General features: G+C 41.3%; 1 protein-coding gene across 1 annotated transcript; it reads left to right on the forward strand.

Annotated features, from left to right (window-relative positions):
* Positions 1-114: 114 nt before the first annotated feature.
* LOC142954762 (sortilin-like) lies at positions 115-15,916 on the forward strand. The gene is made up of 20 exons (XM_076095977.1): positions 115-366; positions 5,240-5,302; positions 5,401-5,474; positions 5,569-5,671; positions 5,887-6,048; positions 6,256-6,329; positions 7,701-7,750; positions 7,828-7,955; positions 8,939-9,083; positions 9,307-9,462; positions 9,597-9,709; positions 9,823-9,925; positions 10,015-10,183; positions 10,316-10,500; positions 10,582-10,771; positions 10,926-11,042; positions 11,651-11,759; positions 12,666-12,778; positions 12,890-13,016; positions 13,104-15,916. The coding sequence occupies exons 1-20, from the start codon at positions 130-132 to the stop codon at positions 13,116-13,118; spliced, it is 2,433 nt and encodes an 810-aa protein (XP_075952092.1). The 5' UTR covers positions 115-129; the 3' UTR covers positions 13,119-15,916.
* The last annotated feature ends 397 nt before the right edge of the window (positions 15,917-16,313 follow it).

The raw sequence follows: 16,313 nt of genomic DNA on the forward strand, positions 1-16,313 counted from the left end.
CACGGTGGATGGGCCGTTATTGAAGAAGCATTAGGTGATTTGGGGATGGGGGGGGGGTCATGTGGAGCCGACTGCTGGGACGAAAAATCTCTTCGCAGAGTCCAAAGTAGTGCAGTCTTCTTTGTAAACATGATCTCCGTATCTTGCATCTTGGCGCTCGGATTGTTTTCGTCTGCACTGGGCACACAGTTCCACGAGGGAGAAAACGTCTCAGGTCTGAGGAGGCTGCAGCGCGGGTTAGGCGGTGATGAGGAGCGACGAAGTTTAGAGAAGTCGGAGCTCTCGAAACGCAGCGCAGGACTTAATGAACAGACATGCACAGCTCTGCCCGGAGTAGAGTCAACCCTGCACAACAACACCCACTCTGTAAGTGACTTATTCAGGTTTCTGTTAACCCACCACTACAACATTAAACTCCCTCAGTCTTTGTGTTCCTGGTTGTTTGCTACAGCTACAGTTAACTCACAGGCTACCTCCATGTGTCTGTGGTCACTCAGCAGCACATGGAGCTGCTCACAATGTCCACACTGTAAACAACTTCACTGAAACGCATGTTCATGTAGATGACTGAACACGAGCTTTTCCAGTGTAACAAAATGAGTGGTGCTGTAGTTGTGATTTGACAGCTCTGTGTGATGTGAATGAGGGGAGAAATACTGCAGAATAACTGATAATGAAAATGTCAATACGTTGTAATAGTACTTTGCAGCCCTTTTTTCTGAACGGCATTACAAAACCTAAATATATTCAGTTTACTGTAATATATGACAAAGAAAAGCATGAAGTCCTCACATGTGAGAAGCTGAAAACTGGGGATATGAGTGTTGCAATATGTTGGTACAGATCACTGTGATATTTAAATAAATAAATAGGAAATATTGATATAATGTTAATAATACACATGACAATATATTGTAAATAATCCAGCGCCTCTTAAATCATTTTATATATGCTGTTATGATTACAAATTGTCTCTCCACCTCCCTACACTCGTCTCTGGTGTGTATTCATTTGCCAGAAAAGAGACTAAATGCACAATAACCAAAGATGAATTTGACTGACAGTATTGGTATTTTCTATTAAAATGGGGACAATACACTTATTGTCAATTCTTTTTGGCCATGATAATTATGTGGTGAAAATCTGATACCGTGACAGCCCTACAGAGGAATGTTTGGCGTTTTTGCTTGAAAGAAGACACAAACAATTAATCGATCAACTAGTGGATCAGGTGTCGAATCGTTGCAGCTCTAATCCATTTCACAATTATACAAAGGAGAGAAAATGAGAATATATTTGCTGAAATAATATATTGCCAAAATATTTGCCAGTTTATTTCCTGACAACCAGCTTATTGTTTCTGTCTGTTCCACTTTTTTTTAAATGATCTGAATTAATGTCGGTCTGGATCCATTAGTCCTACTGACGATGAACGGGTTAAAGGAGGATGTCACCTTCTCTTTCTTCTTCCAATCATGAACTCTTTCTCATCTTAACCCCGAGCCCACATTAAAATAGACCAAATGACACCTTCTGTTGTTTTAGTACTGGACATGTTGTAATAGAAAGCACAACAAGAACAACGCAGATGTCCAGAGGAATGTTCAAGAATAACAGCTTGGTCCAAAAGCCTCAGAGCTCCACAGGACTGTGTGTGTGTGTGTGTGTGTGTGTGTGTGTGTGTGTGTGTGTGTGTGTGTGTGTGTGTGTGTGTGTGTGTGTGTGTGTGTGTGTGTGTGTGTGTGTGTGCGCGTGTGTGCGTGCGTGCGTGCGTGCGTGCGTGCGTGCGTGCGTGCGTGCGTGCGTGCGTGCGTGCGTGCGTGCGTGCGTGATGGACAAAGTTACATCATTTCTGTGGTTCAGACACCTGGGCTTAGCTTTGGAGCATGAAATCGATTCGCTGTGCTTACTGAGAACAGACCCCTCCCGTCTCCTCTGGGCTTTTCTCTCGAACAAATATTCCCCACGTTTTTCTCTGATGGATTTAATCCGAGTGCCAATGTGGGTTCAGGTTGTCTGTTATCAGAGCTGCAGGCCTAGATCAAACAGTATACACTCTTTATTTTTTTACTTTGCTATGTAAATTCCCAGATCAGACAGTAGATAACCTAGGATTCTTATTATGCTATTTTAGGCCCTGATAGACTACACAGGATGTGTTTTGTCAGCCAGCCCAAGCTGTGTCTTTGCAAGGTTCCTTTAGCGTGACTCTGTCTGGTTTACAATCTAGCTTGCTCTTTCTTTTCTTTTTCTTCTTTCTCTCCTCACTCCGTCCCGTCCTCGATCCCCTCTGGCCGAGAGAAAAAAACATGTTCTGTTTTCAGGGTGAGAACGTAACTATGAAAAGCAGCAGAGCTGATGTTCCACATAGAGAGAGAGAGAGAGAGAGACACGGTGTGTTGTGCAAAGTGTGGGTTTGTTAATGTACAGGGAGAGACGTCCAATGAGATCAACACACTGGTGAAAACAGAGAAGCACTTGTAGATTCAGAGGGAGACTTGTTGAGAAAATATCAAGTATGTGTTGAATCTATGTTTGTATTTAATTGCATCCATTTCACACTCTACCAGTGCTAACAGTCGGTTAGCGTAAGGAAAATGAATCAGCAACAAATATTGCAAAGTCAAAAAGTTAAACGTCAAATGTTTATCAAGCAAAAATGGCCAAAACTTTCCGGTTCCAGCTTCTCAAACGGGAGAATTTGCTGCTTTTCTCTATTCTGCATCAACATACATTGAATCAGTTATTTTCTTGGCTGATCTATTAATTGTTTGGTCTATAAAAATATCAGAAAACAGTGAACAAGGCTGACAACAACAAATCATTTGAATTTATTCTGTGTCTTTTACAGAAGGAGGAATGCTAACGGCTCTGTGAGGCTGTACTCAGGAACAGTGGGGCTGCGAGCTACATGCTAACGTTATAATGCTAACACGCTCACAGAGACAATATGCTGAGGTTCAGTAGACATCATGTTTATCATGTTCACCATCTCAGTTTAGCTGTGGCACCTAACACATACTGTGCCCTCTACTGCTCTTACTACCATACTATTTAGTGTCCAGGAAAAGATTTAGTATATCCCAATTAATACATAATATGTCAAATGAGGTGTGCCAAAAATACCAGGATGTTCTTCTGTGTCCGGTTGCATTTTGCAGTATTGTAAGCCAAGAATCCTCTACGCAGCAGATACATGAGCAAGAGGGTCGAAGTTGAAGGTGCAAGGTTATGAAGAACTGAAGCTTAGCCCAGCCTCAGAGGAATGGTGGACACGGCTTCATGTGTTTCGATCAAAGCCGAGAGAGTTTGACCCGCTCGTCTGAAGTTTTATGTGTGTAAAGACGGCCGAAGCAGAAAGGTTAAAACCCAGAGCAGAGGGAATAAGGAGCTCATTGTGTTTGACTCTGACCTCTGAGAGAGGACTTCACTGTGCTCCCACCCACCAACAGTGTGTGTTCTGCTTGGACATACATGTGTGTGTGTGTGTGTGTGTGTGTGTGTGTGTGTGTGTGTGTGTGTGTTCACGTACAGCAGCGTGTGTGAAACGCACTTGTGCATCATTGGTGTCCACCTCTGACAGTCGAACGTACCGACACACCTTGAGTATCATGAGTTGTTGTGCAGAAGCAGCTGAGAGGAGCCTTTTCAGAGCAGACGTGAACGCTTAAATTAAACACGATACAGCATGAGGTCATGTCTGGTTTGTGAGGCCACGTCCAGCCGAGTCAGACACTTATCTCTCGATTTTTTTTTTTCCGCTGACTAATAAGCGTCTTTTCTTCTCTCCACCGTCTCCCTCTACGCTTCTGTTTTCCCCATCACAGAACGATGACTCAGCTTTACATCGGCTGCTTAGATTTAACACAGGTGTACAAGCAACTGGCAGCAACATTTGCAAAAGATCCTGAGACAATAGACAACATGAGAGCGGTTGACCTGCAGTGACGTTGGTAGTTACTGTCCTTGTGACCAGGTTTCAGGCCATGTTTCTTAGATGGTCCTTCGATACCCTGACAGTGACTGGTGTGCATCTTGTGCGGTTGTGCTTTTTCTTTTTTGTAACTCTACACCTGTATGTTTGGATGGGAGGGCAGAGAAATATTCCTAGTTTGCATCCAGACCGAAGTCCTTAAGTGTCAAGTGTGACGATGACACTAACATTTAATTCATGTCCACATGCCAAAATAATCCTTTATTTGTTTTCATTTTATAATCATGCCTACTACTTCAAAGACAGAAAGGGAGAGGAGCAGGAAATGTGGGTGAAGTGGGAAACCTGCCTTGTACTAATGTTCCACAACAGATCTGAAGCCACAACGCTGTGGTTTAAGGGTGGAGACTGTTGGGAGGACGGGACACGTCGTACTTTTCATCTTTTCACCGATCGACAGATCGAATGGATGACTGCAAGAGAGCTGGAAAGCACTTAGCTGATTGAAGAAAGAATAGTTGGATGCAAGGGGAGGCTGTGATGAAATGATTTATGTCGAGGAGAGATGGAAAGTTGTGTTCAACACACTTGGGACAGCCGGGGGTCGGCCAGTTTCCACTGGACCTTATTTACAAGGAGTTTCCAGCAGCCAGCCCCGGCCGTCTCCTGTGGCTTTATAGAGCTCTATGCAGACTCTGCGGTGCTGGGCTCACCTTGTAAACATCTCTGCCCTGCCAGCAGGAGAGAGGAGGGGAAAATACGTCCCTGAAATGACCAAACACTCGAAAGTCACTCTGGATGAATAGACTGGAATGTTGTTTGCAGTCAGTGCACTTAGTGAAATGTATGTTCTACTCATTACCTCTGATATTGCGTAACAGTGAGGTTTTGTTTTTAGATTTCAGTTCTAATTTAAATCCTGTGTAGCTTGGCAAATGTATTAATGTGTAAAAAGTAAGGTTTTTGTATTCTGTTATTGTCAGAATAGAATACTTTCAGTCTACATTTACCGTACAGTGTGTGTGTGAGTGTGTGTGTGTGTGTCTTGCTGTGCTCGGGACATTGGTAATTGTTTTGTTCTCTGGCCCCGGCTTTGTCATTTCGGCCGGAAAGTAGGTCACACACGCAGTGTGCATTCAAATGGCCACGTTACTTTGGATGATAAGAACAATTCACCCTGTCCTCTCGTTCAGCAAGTGACCGAAACACACACACACACACACACACACACACACACACACACACACACACACAAATCTCAGAAATGTTTAAAATAATCTATTTTTTTTTCTCCTTCCGTTCCAGTTCACCTTCAAAGTGAGGACCATGGGGTCACTGTCACTGGCCTGGGTGGGAGATGGATCCGGGGTGAGTTTGTTTACATGAGTGGAAATATATGACTAAATAAAAAAAAAAGACCCAGAGGTTCTAGAGACGGTTGCGTAATCCCTGCTGTCTTCTCCCAGGTGCTGCTGGTGTTGACCACATTTCAGGTGCCGTTGTTCATGATGCGTTTCGGCCAGTCCAACCTCTACAGGAGGTGAGAAATGCCTGGTGGTTGATAAATGGAGCAGTAAATTGTTTTGTCATACCTGTGGTCTGAGGGTCTAACGGCAACTTTGTCACTGTGTCAGTGAAGACTATGGGAAGACGTTCAAAGATGTGACTCACCTGATCAACCACACCTTCATCCAGAGTGAGTTTGGCATCGCCATCAGTCCCGACCACTCTGGCAAGGTGAGCCCAAGTGTGCTATTCTTAGCTTTGCTATGCCCTGAAGATGCAGTACCTTTCACGTACAGACCCCTGCTTGTACCTTACATAAGGATTTGTGTTTTGTTGTGGTTGGTCTGTATATAAATACATCACCGTTGCCTCATAATGACACAGAAAATACTTTTCAAGCAAATGCATGATCTTTCCTGACAGCTCCTCTCTGTGTTTGGTTCCAGGTGATGCTCACTGGTGACGTGTCAGAAATCGGGGGCTTTAAACTGTTTCGCTCACAGGACTTTGGCGTGACCTTTGATCCAACTGACCTGCCGTTTGAGCCTCTCATTCAGATGCTGTACAACCCGGGAGACTGCAACGTACTGCTGACGCTCAGTATCACGGTAGCAGCTTTTATTCTTCAGACCAAACCAAACCTCAGATCCTAGTTTTGAGTTTTGATAAAGTAAACTAAAGTGTACCGAGCTACCTCTCTTAATGTAATGCTGGACTTCTGTTTCAAGGCTACTACATTCTTGATTAGGCATAAATGAATACCTAAAAGGCGATACACACTTTTTCTTTTTACTGACTAAGACTTTTCCCTCCAGTTGGACCTGTGGCTGTCTGAGGACTTTGGTGCCACCTGGAGGAAGATCCATGACGGTGTTTGTTTGGTCAGATGGTGAGAAATGTCCCTTAAATCATCCGTCAGTTGCGTAATTACATTATAAATCCACACAAGACATGTGGGTACTAAATATGTAACAGATGGCATAAAAAATAACCAAACTTTAGGGACTGTAAGAAAATGATTTGGGTGGGGAGGGGGGGGGGGGGGGCCTCAACCATATGTTTGTTATTAATACAACACTAATGATATCGTATGTTAATTCTTTATGATGCATTTGTCTTAAGTGTTCTCTTAAAAAAAATATGGTGCAATCTTTATTGCGATAAACCCTAACTACTGTTTCCAGAAACATCATATTATTCCTATTAGCTAGAAAATAAAGCCCTGATACAGAGACGTGATTGATGTACTCTGAATATGGAAAAATATATATTTACTATCCATGGTGCACACATAATAAAACAGTAAACAGTAAATCTTGCTAGAAAATAAAAAAAGTATATATATATATATATATATATATATATATATATATATACACCCCCTCCTGTACTTCCAAAATATTTATTTTGCTATAACAGGAGTGTGTTTGTGTGTTCTCTGTCCATTGTTTGTTATTCCAGCTGTTTCGCTCACCACAGTTTGGAGCACTCTGCTGACTCTCGTTTCATTTGGGCACCAGAGTTCATGTGAGGTTGTGGTGTCAGCCTGTGGTTGTTAGCGCTGCATTGTGGGAACATTGCAATAGCTCTGCGTGACCACAGTTGTTATTTAGGCCCCGAACTGAATTGACTGCAGAGAGAGGGAGCTGAGGCTGTTGTCAGACTGAATCATGAGTCAGCAGCAGCATTCTTATTCAGCCCACAGTACTTGAGCCGGCAGGATCTTTGCAGTGTGAAAACCTTCGAACAAAACCAGAAAGGGCTTGGAGTGCGGCCCGGGGGGGGGGTCAATGTGTGCCTTGCTCGCACAGCAATTAAAAGAAACTGTAGAATATTCAACATTCAGGACTGCACAAGGGTGTGCTGATTAAACAGGTTATTTGGCCAACACTATGGATGTGCGGTCAGGCATAATGATACACCAGGAAAACCCACTTTAACTGATTTACTGTACAGGTGCAGGGCACATGGAGCTGGCAGGCTGGTTTTTATCGAAACAGAAATACATACAATGTATTATTACTATGCAGAAATTGAATACAAAGTAAGCAATATCTGGTGACTCTTTAACAGACTAGAATCAACACAATGTTCATCGGTTTTATCTTTACAAATAACTAAAGGTACTGACAGTACAGTACAGTTAAACACGGGGTTATCAGTGGAAGCATGGAGACGTGAAAAAAAGGTAAACAAAGAGGACGAATCCAATCACAGTTACTCAGAAACATCATTCACTGTTTCTTTTTCTCACATACAGGGGTCCAAAGAACAGCATCTACTTTTCAACAAACTACAATGCATCATGCAGTAAGTGAAGACTGTAAAGTCACCGATACATTTAAAGTTCTGCACTACAGCTAGTGACTCCACCTTCTCTCTGTTAGGTGATAAAGGAATGCTGGAGTTAAGGAAGACGGCAGACTACGGTCAAAGTTTTCAGACCATCGCAACAAGAGTTTACTCCTTTGTGCTGGGAGGTCGCTTTGTTTTTGCCTCCATCATGACTGGCACGGTATGTGTGTGTGTGTGTGTGTGTGTGTGTGTGTGGATGTCTGAGCAAGTTGTTTGCCTCTTACTTACTGAATCTGAGAGCAGAACGTTTGTTTTTATGTGAATCTGCCTCGCACTGTTTTTCCTGATGCATACAGTATCTCTATATATGCACCTGTTTGTTTCGTTATCAGCATAAATGGTACCAATACATACTTAGACACCTGGTAACATTTTTGAAAAATGTTTTCCTCCCTCTGTATTTTACAAGACTCAAACAGTCAGTTCACCCAAAAAAAAACATATTTTCTCACTTATCACAAATGATGTCCAGACTTTCTTGACCCCCTTTTCACCTAGTGTTACCATGTGATCTGGATAAGGAAAACCATATGCTAATGGGTGGGAATGCACGCAATATACATGGTGATCCAAACATGATCGGATGAGCCAGACCACATGCGGAGGTGGTTTTAGCTCATAGTGTGATAAAATCTCAGCCAGCTATGAATTTAATCCGTACAGAGTGACCACATTCTGAAGCAAAAAATCTGCCTAATATTACCTGACTCCGCCTCTTCCTGCAAGCTGAAGATGCAATGTTGAAGCTCCATTTGGTCGCTGAAGCTAGTGACTGACTTGGGACGAGCCGTGTTGACCACCAGACCCACCTAACTAATTTGCATATTGCGAACTGATCCCAATGCAAGTATAAAATTGAGATAATGAAATCTCTATTCATACCATGTGTAAATGCAAAGGACGGTGCATCGTATGCCATCATCCAGATATTTTAACCAGATACAGATCACATGGTAACATCATGTGTAAATAGGAAACAGTTTTTTATTAGCTCAGCATTTGTGCATTTTAAACTCGTGCGATCATGCAGGTGGACTGGCACTTTAACAAGGCTTAACATTCAGCATTTCTACCTGAATTATAAAGCTGTAAAGGAGCAGCTATCGCAACATTTTGGTGTTTGTGTGTGTGTGTGTGTGTTAGGGTACAGAGCGTATGATCCACGTGTCAGTAGACGGAGGTGAGGTGTGGAACATGGCTCAGCTCCCTACAGTCAACCACGAGCAGTTCTACTCCATCCTGGCAGCCAATCAGGACATGATATTCATGCACGTGGACAACCCTGGAGGTCAGAACCCGAGAGGATGCTCATAGTGATGACTGATAACAATGATGTAGATAATGCAAAAATAACCTTCATGCAAACGATCTCATTAGGTGTCCTTGGAAAAAGTTTCTCTGTGGGGATCAGTAAGCAGAAGTCTCACACAGTGTATAATCCAAACCTGTGTGTGTGGGTGTGTGTGTGTGTGTGTGTGTGGGTGTGTGTGTGTGTGTACTGTGTTGACCAGACTCCGGTGGTGGAACCATCTATGTGTCTGATGACAGAGGAGCCGTGTTCTCCAAGTCTCTGGAGCGCCATCTTTACACGACCATAGGGAGCGACACCGACTTCACCGCCATCACGTCACTCAGGGGCGTCTACATGACCAGCGTTCTCACAGAAGGTGGGTCAGCACACTAACTAATATGTGTACTTACACATTTAAGAGGAATCTTCTGGCTATTCTTTCTCAACATTTTTAAATATGATATGATCATCTTTCCTAATAGTATTTAAAGTGAATGTTGTTGATTGCAGATGGTGCAATGGAGACAGTGATCACCTTCGACCAAGGAGCAAAATGGCAGACGCTGCGCAGACCACAGAACAGCCACTGTGACACCGAGACCTCTACCAACAGGCCTAACAGAGTGAGACACGCATAGAGTTATGCACACTATATTTGAATATTTACATTGTTATGTGCATGCAGTGAGCGTGTTGACCTGGTACCAACATTACCCTAATTATTGTGTCTTTACAGTGCAGACTTCACATCCACGCCTCCTACAGCACCTCCATGAAGATGAACGTCCCCATGCTGCCTCTCTCACAGCCCAGTGCTGTGGGCCTCATTCTGGCTCACGGTAAAAGAAAACACAAAGATGTCTTCGCCCTGAATCCTTTCACTGCGTGGTTAAATGTCTCATAACAGCGCTGTCCTCTGTTTCTTCAGGCAGCGTCGGAGACGCAGAGTCAGCTCTCTCTCCTGACGTGTACGTGTCTGACGACGGGGGCTACTCGTGGCTGTTGGCTCTCAGGGGCCCCCACCATTACGCTATACTGGACTCTGGAGGGCTGCTGGTGGCTGTGGAGCACACCAACTCACCTGTCAACCAGATCAAGTGGGTATAACTGATGTGGTTATTGTAGGATTGCTTTTATTTTTATGTATCATTTGTTAGTTTTACTGTTCATTTCTTTTTTTTTGCTTCATGGGCTTTCCTCTTCCTTTCTTTGCCCTCCCACATCGTCAGGTTTTCAACAGACGAGGGGCAGTGCTGGCATACGTATAACTTCACCAGCGACCCACTTCACTTCAGCGGTATGGACAGTGAGCCCGGCTCTCGCTCCATGAACGTTAGCCTGTGGGGCTACAGGAACGACTTCAGTAAATGGGTGGTGATCACCATAGACGTCAGGAAGCTCCTCACCAGAGACTGTGAGTGTGTCCGAGAATGTGGGTGTAACGGAAAGTGTTTCGCCTTTTGACTTACTTATATATGCTTGTATGTATGTGCAGGTACTGAAGGGGACTATGTCCAGTGGCTGGCTCACTCTACAGACCCCAGTGGATCTAATGATGGCTGTGTGCTGGGCTATAAAGAGACCTTCTTACGCCCGAGGAAAGACTCTGTCTGCTGGAACGGGAGGGAATATGCCGTCACTACGAAGCTGTCCCCCTGTACATGTACAATGGACGACTATCACTGGTATGTTTTTGTGAAATACAAAAAAATATATTTTATAGTTTATTTTCATCCTGCATTTAGTGCAACCATGAGACTATATATAGGGAACATATTGACACAGTTTGTCTCTGTAAATTTGTAAGAATGCCAGATGAGCTTCTGTTTTGTCTTCCAGTGACTTTGGATATCACCGGCCAGAGAACAGCTCAGAGTGCATGGAGCAAGAGGAGATGAAGGGTCATCCTCTGCAGTTCTGCTTGAATGGGACCACCGAACAGCTTCAGACCAGCGGGTGAGGACGGCTGTTTTTATCTTAGCTCCGTCCTCTGCTTTACTTTTAAGAAACTCAAACGTATACAAAATATAGAAAATGTATACAGAAGTATGTTCATGTTTGTTTCAAGTCTTACCACTGTATGGTTAAAGGTTATGGGTTATATGAACAGCACACAAGCCAACAGCAATTCAGGCACTGTAAGAAATAGTCACCTCACCAGCTCACTTCCAGAAGCCTATTACAGATTATTAAGTTAAGATTAAGTGCCGACTGTTGTAGGACTTCTGCGTGAACCCATTGTCCTGTGAGGATGTAGTTCATTAACTAAAGAAATACAAAGCACATACAGTAACACAGCCCAGGTAAAGGCTTCCTCAGTTTAGTCACTAGTAGTGTAAAAGATAAAGATCAAAGGTCAAAGCCAATTATGAAAACTTGAGCTTTATTCATAAAACATGTTAGTATGTTTCCATGTCTGCCTCTACATCTCCCTCCATTAGTATTATGAATCTTATCTTGAGTTGAGCAGCTGGTGTGTCTTGCCCCGTGTCCTTTTCAGTGAGTTTTGTTTTTCCTTACTTTTCCTTTCCTTACATGTCTCTCTGTCTCTTCTAACATTTAAGCTATCGGAAGATTCCAGGAGACCAGTGTGAAGGAGGTTTTCAGCCAGACAGGAAGGAGACAGACCTGAGGAGGATGTGCACCAGCAACGCCCTTTATCCAAATTCTCTGGTAAGTTCTGCTCAGTCTGAGAATGAGACTATGCTGGTTAACTGCATATTGAAATCAACCTATGATCATTTTTTAATTGTCAATACTGAGTTGGTTATCTGGTAGCGGTGTGACATGAGCCACGTTTCTAACCAAATGTTTTGCAAATCTCAACTGAATTTTTATAAAATCTGCAAAAGAAAGGGAAAAATGTATGTTTCCATCTACGTAATGCAAATATTAGGAGTTGGTTGCATCGAGATAAACAGTTATTGGCCCTAATTCTCCAGCCGCATGCCATAAAACCACTGTAGAAGAAGTGACGCGGTTAAAAATTTGGAAAATGGCATTTATGTTTATTACATATGTTCATATGAGGAAGGTTACGGTCTCCTCATCAATCCACATAGATGGTATGTTTTCGTCTGCCGCAATTTTTCAGTAGAGTGGAAGCTTCAGTGAACGCCACATGCTTCATGGGTGTCAGGATTTATACATCTCTCAAGGCTGTTTCCATTGTACTTTGTAGCATTTTGCTTTTTCACCTCAGCCAAGCACAACAAGTTTTTTTTATTTCCAGCATTTCCACTGAAACGCTCAAATTGAAATAGAAACAAGTGGATGGAAACACATTTATTGTTAGAACTTTAGTAATCTCAAACACACTCAAATGACACGAGTATATCAGTTTTTAGGTTTTTTTCTTACAACCTGGACTCCTCAGGCTCCTGAACAAATGCTGTTGTGCAAACAGAAGCATCCACTTATTCACAAAAAGAGGATAAATTGCCAATGAAGCATATTTTACACTGAGGCTGTCCACCTTCCACTGGTGCACATAAGATTGTGTGAACAGCTGCAATGTTCCAGGTCCTGATGCACGATGTCAGATTTCAGCCATTTCTGTTTTTTTGCAACTCTTACCAGACGGAGAACAGTTCACCGAACACCGCTGTCATAGTGATGGTTGTCATAGCGATGCTTCTGACCAGCGCTGTTGCAGGCGTTTGGCTGGTTAAGAAATATGTCTGCGGAGGACGGTCAGTATACGTCTCATCTTTCCACACACACTTTATGCACACAAGTAAACGGTGTGATGTCACCGTATGTCATCTCTGTTTGTGTCTAATATGCACTGATGTCGTCATCAGGTTCCTTGTGCACAGATACTCTGTCATGAGGGAACATGTTGAGGCTGATAAAATAGAGGGAGTCGATGACATCGATGCTCACTACATGGAGACAGGAAAAGCACAGTACAACGAAGACTCGGATCAGGTATCTCATGCTTTGTAAAAGGCACTATTTTTAGGTAAACTTTGTCATTGATTTTTTACTAATCTGTGTTGTTGTGTCTCTCCACAGGACCTCTTAGAATAAGGTGGACGTTTGTCCTCTCAAAGGCTCTACATTGAACGCAGTCTTTCATGATGCCCGGGGACTCCTGTTGCTCCCACATGCCGATTAACATCTGCTTCTCACTTCTTGCTATCCCCTGGTGGCTGGAGGACTCAACAGCAACTCACATTGCTTCCTTGTACCAAGTTGAGTCTCCCACAAAAAGGCGAACCGGTGGTTTGGGGAGGGGGACAAACCCAGCGCGGAACAGAAGAAAGCCTCTGGGGTCCCTGGAGAGCTTTTGTTGTTTCTGTCACAAAGAGTCCTGTAAAGACCACTGAGTCTGAATATGTGCTCTGTATGTTTCCTCTCATGCTGACCTGAGAAGATATGGCCTTTCATATTGTGATGAACTGCAGAAGCACAATAGAGAGGCTAGATGTATAGACGCTTACAGAAAGTTTTATATCATAATAATAAGAGTTGGGGAACATCCAAGCAACAGAACACAGAAAAATATTAATCAGTATATTATCTCTGCTGTCAGTTAAGTAGTTTTTGTACTCAGTAAATTAAAAACCAGTTGTGCATGGCGGCCATTTTGACATTTATTTTGTCAGCTTCACCAGTGACTAAAATTTGGCACTAACATTTTTTTAGAGACGAGGCTACTCTATGAGTTACCTGTTAGTCACAAGTTATTTAGAAGTGATCACAGCGGCTACTAAGAGCAGCAGTGTTAGGGTTAGGGTTGTTTTTGTTTTTACCGTACACATTATATACTTTTTTTCGCGGTTGAAATTGACCAGAATTTTAATCAAATGATGAACTTCAGATATGAACCTTTCAGTACACTATTATGGCTTTTTGTACTTAACAGAAATTACTTTTTAATTAGTTCTTTTGTGTTCCACACCACTTTTAAAAGTAGTAGGTAAAACATAATCATGACTAATATTTTATTAGTCAAAAGTTGTTATTCGTACATATGTCATAATTTTTGTTATCATCTTTTTATTTATTATGAATTGGTTTAAATTTGTCGATGAGCAAACTAAAATGTAATTGTAATCAGAACATAGAAATTAGTGCAAGTGCTGCACTTACCAGATAGTAAAAGCCAAATGAGTGACTGCTACTCCTTACTTTAGAAGAACTTGTAATTATATCAGCTGCAAGATGAACTATGTCGACTAAGAATAAAACAAGTTCATTTTTAGTACCTGTTGAGACTTTTGGAATAAATGTTGAAAGGGCCTGCTATTGTTGTGAAGACATAACAACAAACACTTTTTAATACAGTGCAGCTTTATACAAGCAGTATCTTCTCTGTGTGGTGAACATGAAAGACTTGAATTATTGCCAAAGCACTTTTATTGTTTAGTTCTCTTATTGTAGAGGTGAAATCTAACCTTAGCCCAGCATTATATATGAAGTATGGTAATGTAACCCAAACCCTTTACTTGAACTTTATGATTTTTATTTTTTAGCTTAACAAGGTGCACCAATATATTGATGTTCTTGTGTTTATATTTGATTAATTTTTTTTTATTTGGCTGATATTTCCCCATATCAGTCAATACCAATATGCATTTGTCTAACTATCTTAATGCAGGTTCAGGCGTAATCATCAAGATAATCAAGTGTTTTTAGAGACCATGCTGGCCTCTTCCTGTTACTAATATGACAGCAGAAAAACAGTCACAACATGCTGTTTGTACGGCTTCATATTAGCAGTATGAACATTTTCAGAATTATACTGAAACTGCTTTTTTAAAGCTACAATTAGTCTTTTGTATATTTTGGTGCATCCCAATTTAATAATCTCACAGATGTTACAAAACATCAAACAACAACTAATTTATCAGATTAACGTGTCTGGTGGCCATAACGAGCATTAACTTTATTAAGTTAATTGAGTTACATATTTCTTCCACTAGACACTTCACTGTTTATATGAACTGTTGAGATGTTGGCTGGCTACCATTTCTTTTATCTGCAATGTAAGAACTGTAACTTTTGACACGTGCAGGTCTTTTGGCCAATGCTTGTATTCTCCAGCAGAGTGAGTAATATCCCAGCGAATAAGCTATTGTAATAAGATGGCCTGATATAGAGGCATATTTTCAAGGACTGTTGGCTGGACTTTGTCAGATATGAAAGCAAATGAATATGCTTGATGCTTCTTTGTTACACAACTGTCAGTAAGAACAAACCCAGCTATATACTTTAGATATCATACTTTAAATTATAGATTTAATGATTTATTTTTGCACTGTATCTACAGATCTGTGAAAAGTTGCATTTGTGCTTCCTTGTACATCAAATGTTTGTAAAGTGTTCGGGCCGTGAGTTGTGATCGTCATTCCATTTTGTTTTCTAGACCGTTTGCTAGAATATCAGAGATGAGTATCTCTGAATTAAACTATTCTGTAGCACAAATGTTTAATAACAATGTTTGCATTTATTGAATGAAATAACACAATCTTTCTTCCATCCGTTCAGTCGGTTTTGGGTTTTGTTAATGCAAAATTTATATAAATAAAGAAACACTTGATTCCAAGTCAAGTCAATATATGTAAAGTATGTTCCAAGCAAAATACGGCCTACTAAAATGTAAAAAGTACAAGTCTCCATTGCGATAATGTGGTTATCTTTAACAGTGTTTTATTACTATTAATGGGTGAGAAGATGTAGTTCAATTGTCTTTTCTGTTAAATATACTGCTGGTGGTGTTGCAACGTTGAAGGAGGAGGAGGAGGAGGAGGATGCTCCTTCCTACTGTATGAAGCTACACCGATGTAATAAACAATGATGAAACAATCATTATAAATTAAGAACGTGCCGTTTTGAAATATTTGCATTAGTTGCTTACTGAAGATACTGATTTATCACTAACAACTTAATAGTGTTAACAAATATTTAGGATAAAGTTTTGGTGCCAAATAATTGGTTTTCATTTATTGGACCATATGACCACCGATATCTATTTAACAACTTATTTAGCATTTATAAATGGAGTAAAAACATATATAACTGCATTAATACCAAATATAAATAATAAACACTAGCAAGATTTTTCACAAACTGGTAACCAAAATATGTTACGTCATTATTGACTTATAACTAATATATTTAACATTAGTTACTGATTTATTAACCAAACATAAAGCCATTAGTTACAATTTAATAATATTTTCAAGAGGTGCCACTGACATTGATTACTGTCACTATTTT

Source organism: Anarhichas minor, unplaced genomic scaffold, assembly GCF_050575085.1.
Source record: "Anarhichas minor isolate MPS153535 unplaced genomic scaffold, ASM5057508v1 ptg000021l, whole genome shotgun sequence".
NCBI lineage: Eukaryota > Metazoa > Chordata > Actinopteri > Perciformes > Anarhichadidae > Anarhichas > Anarhichas minor.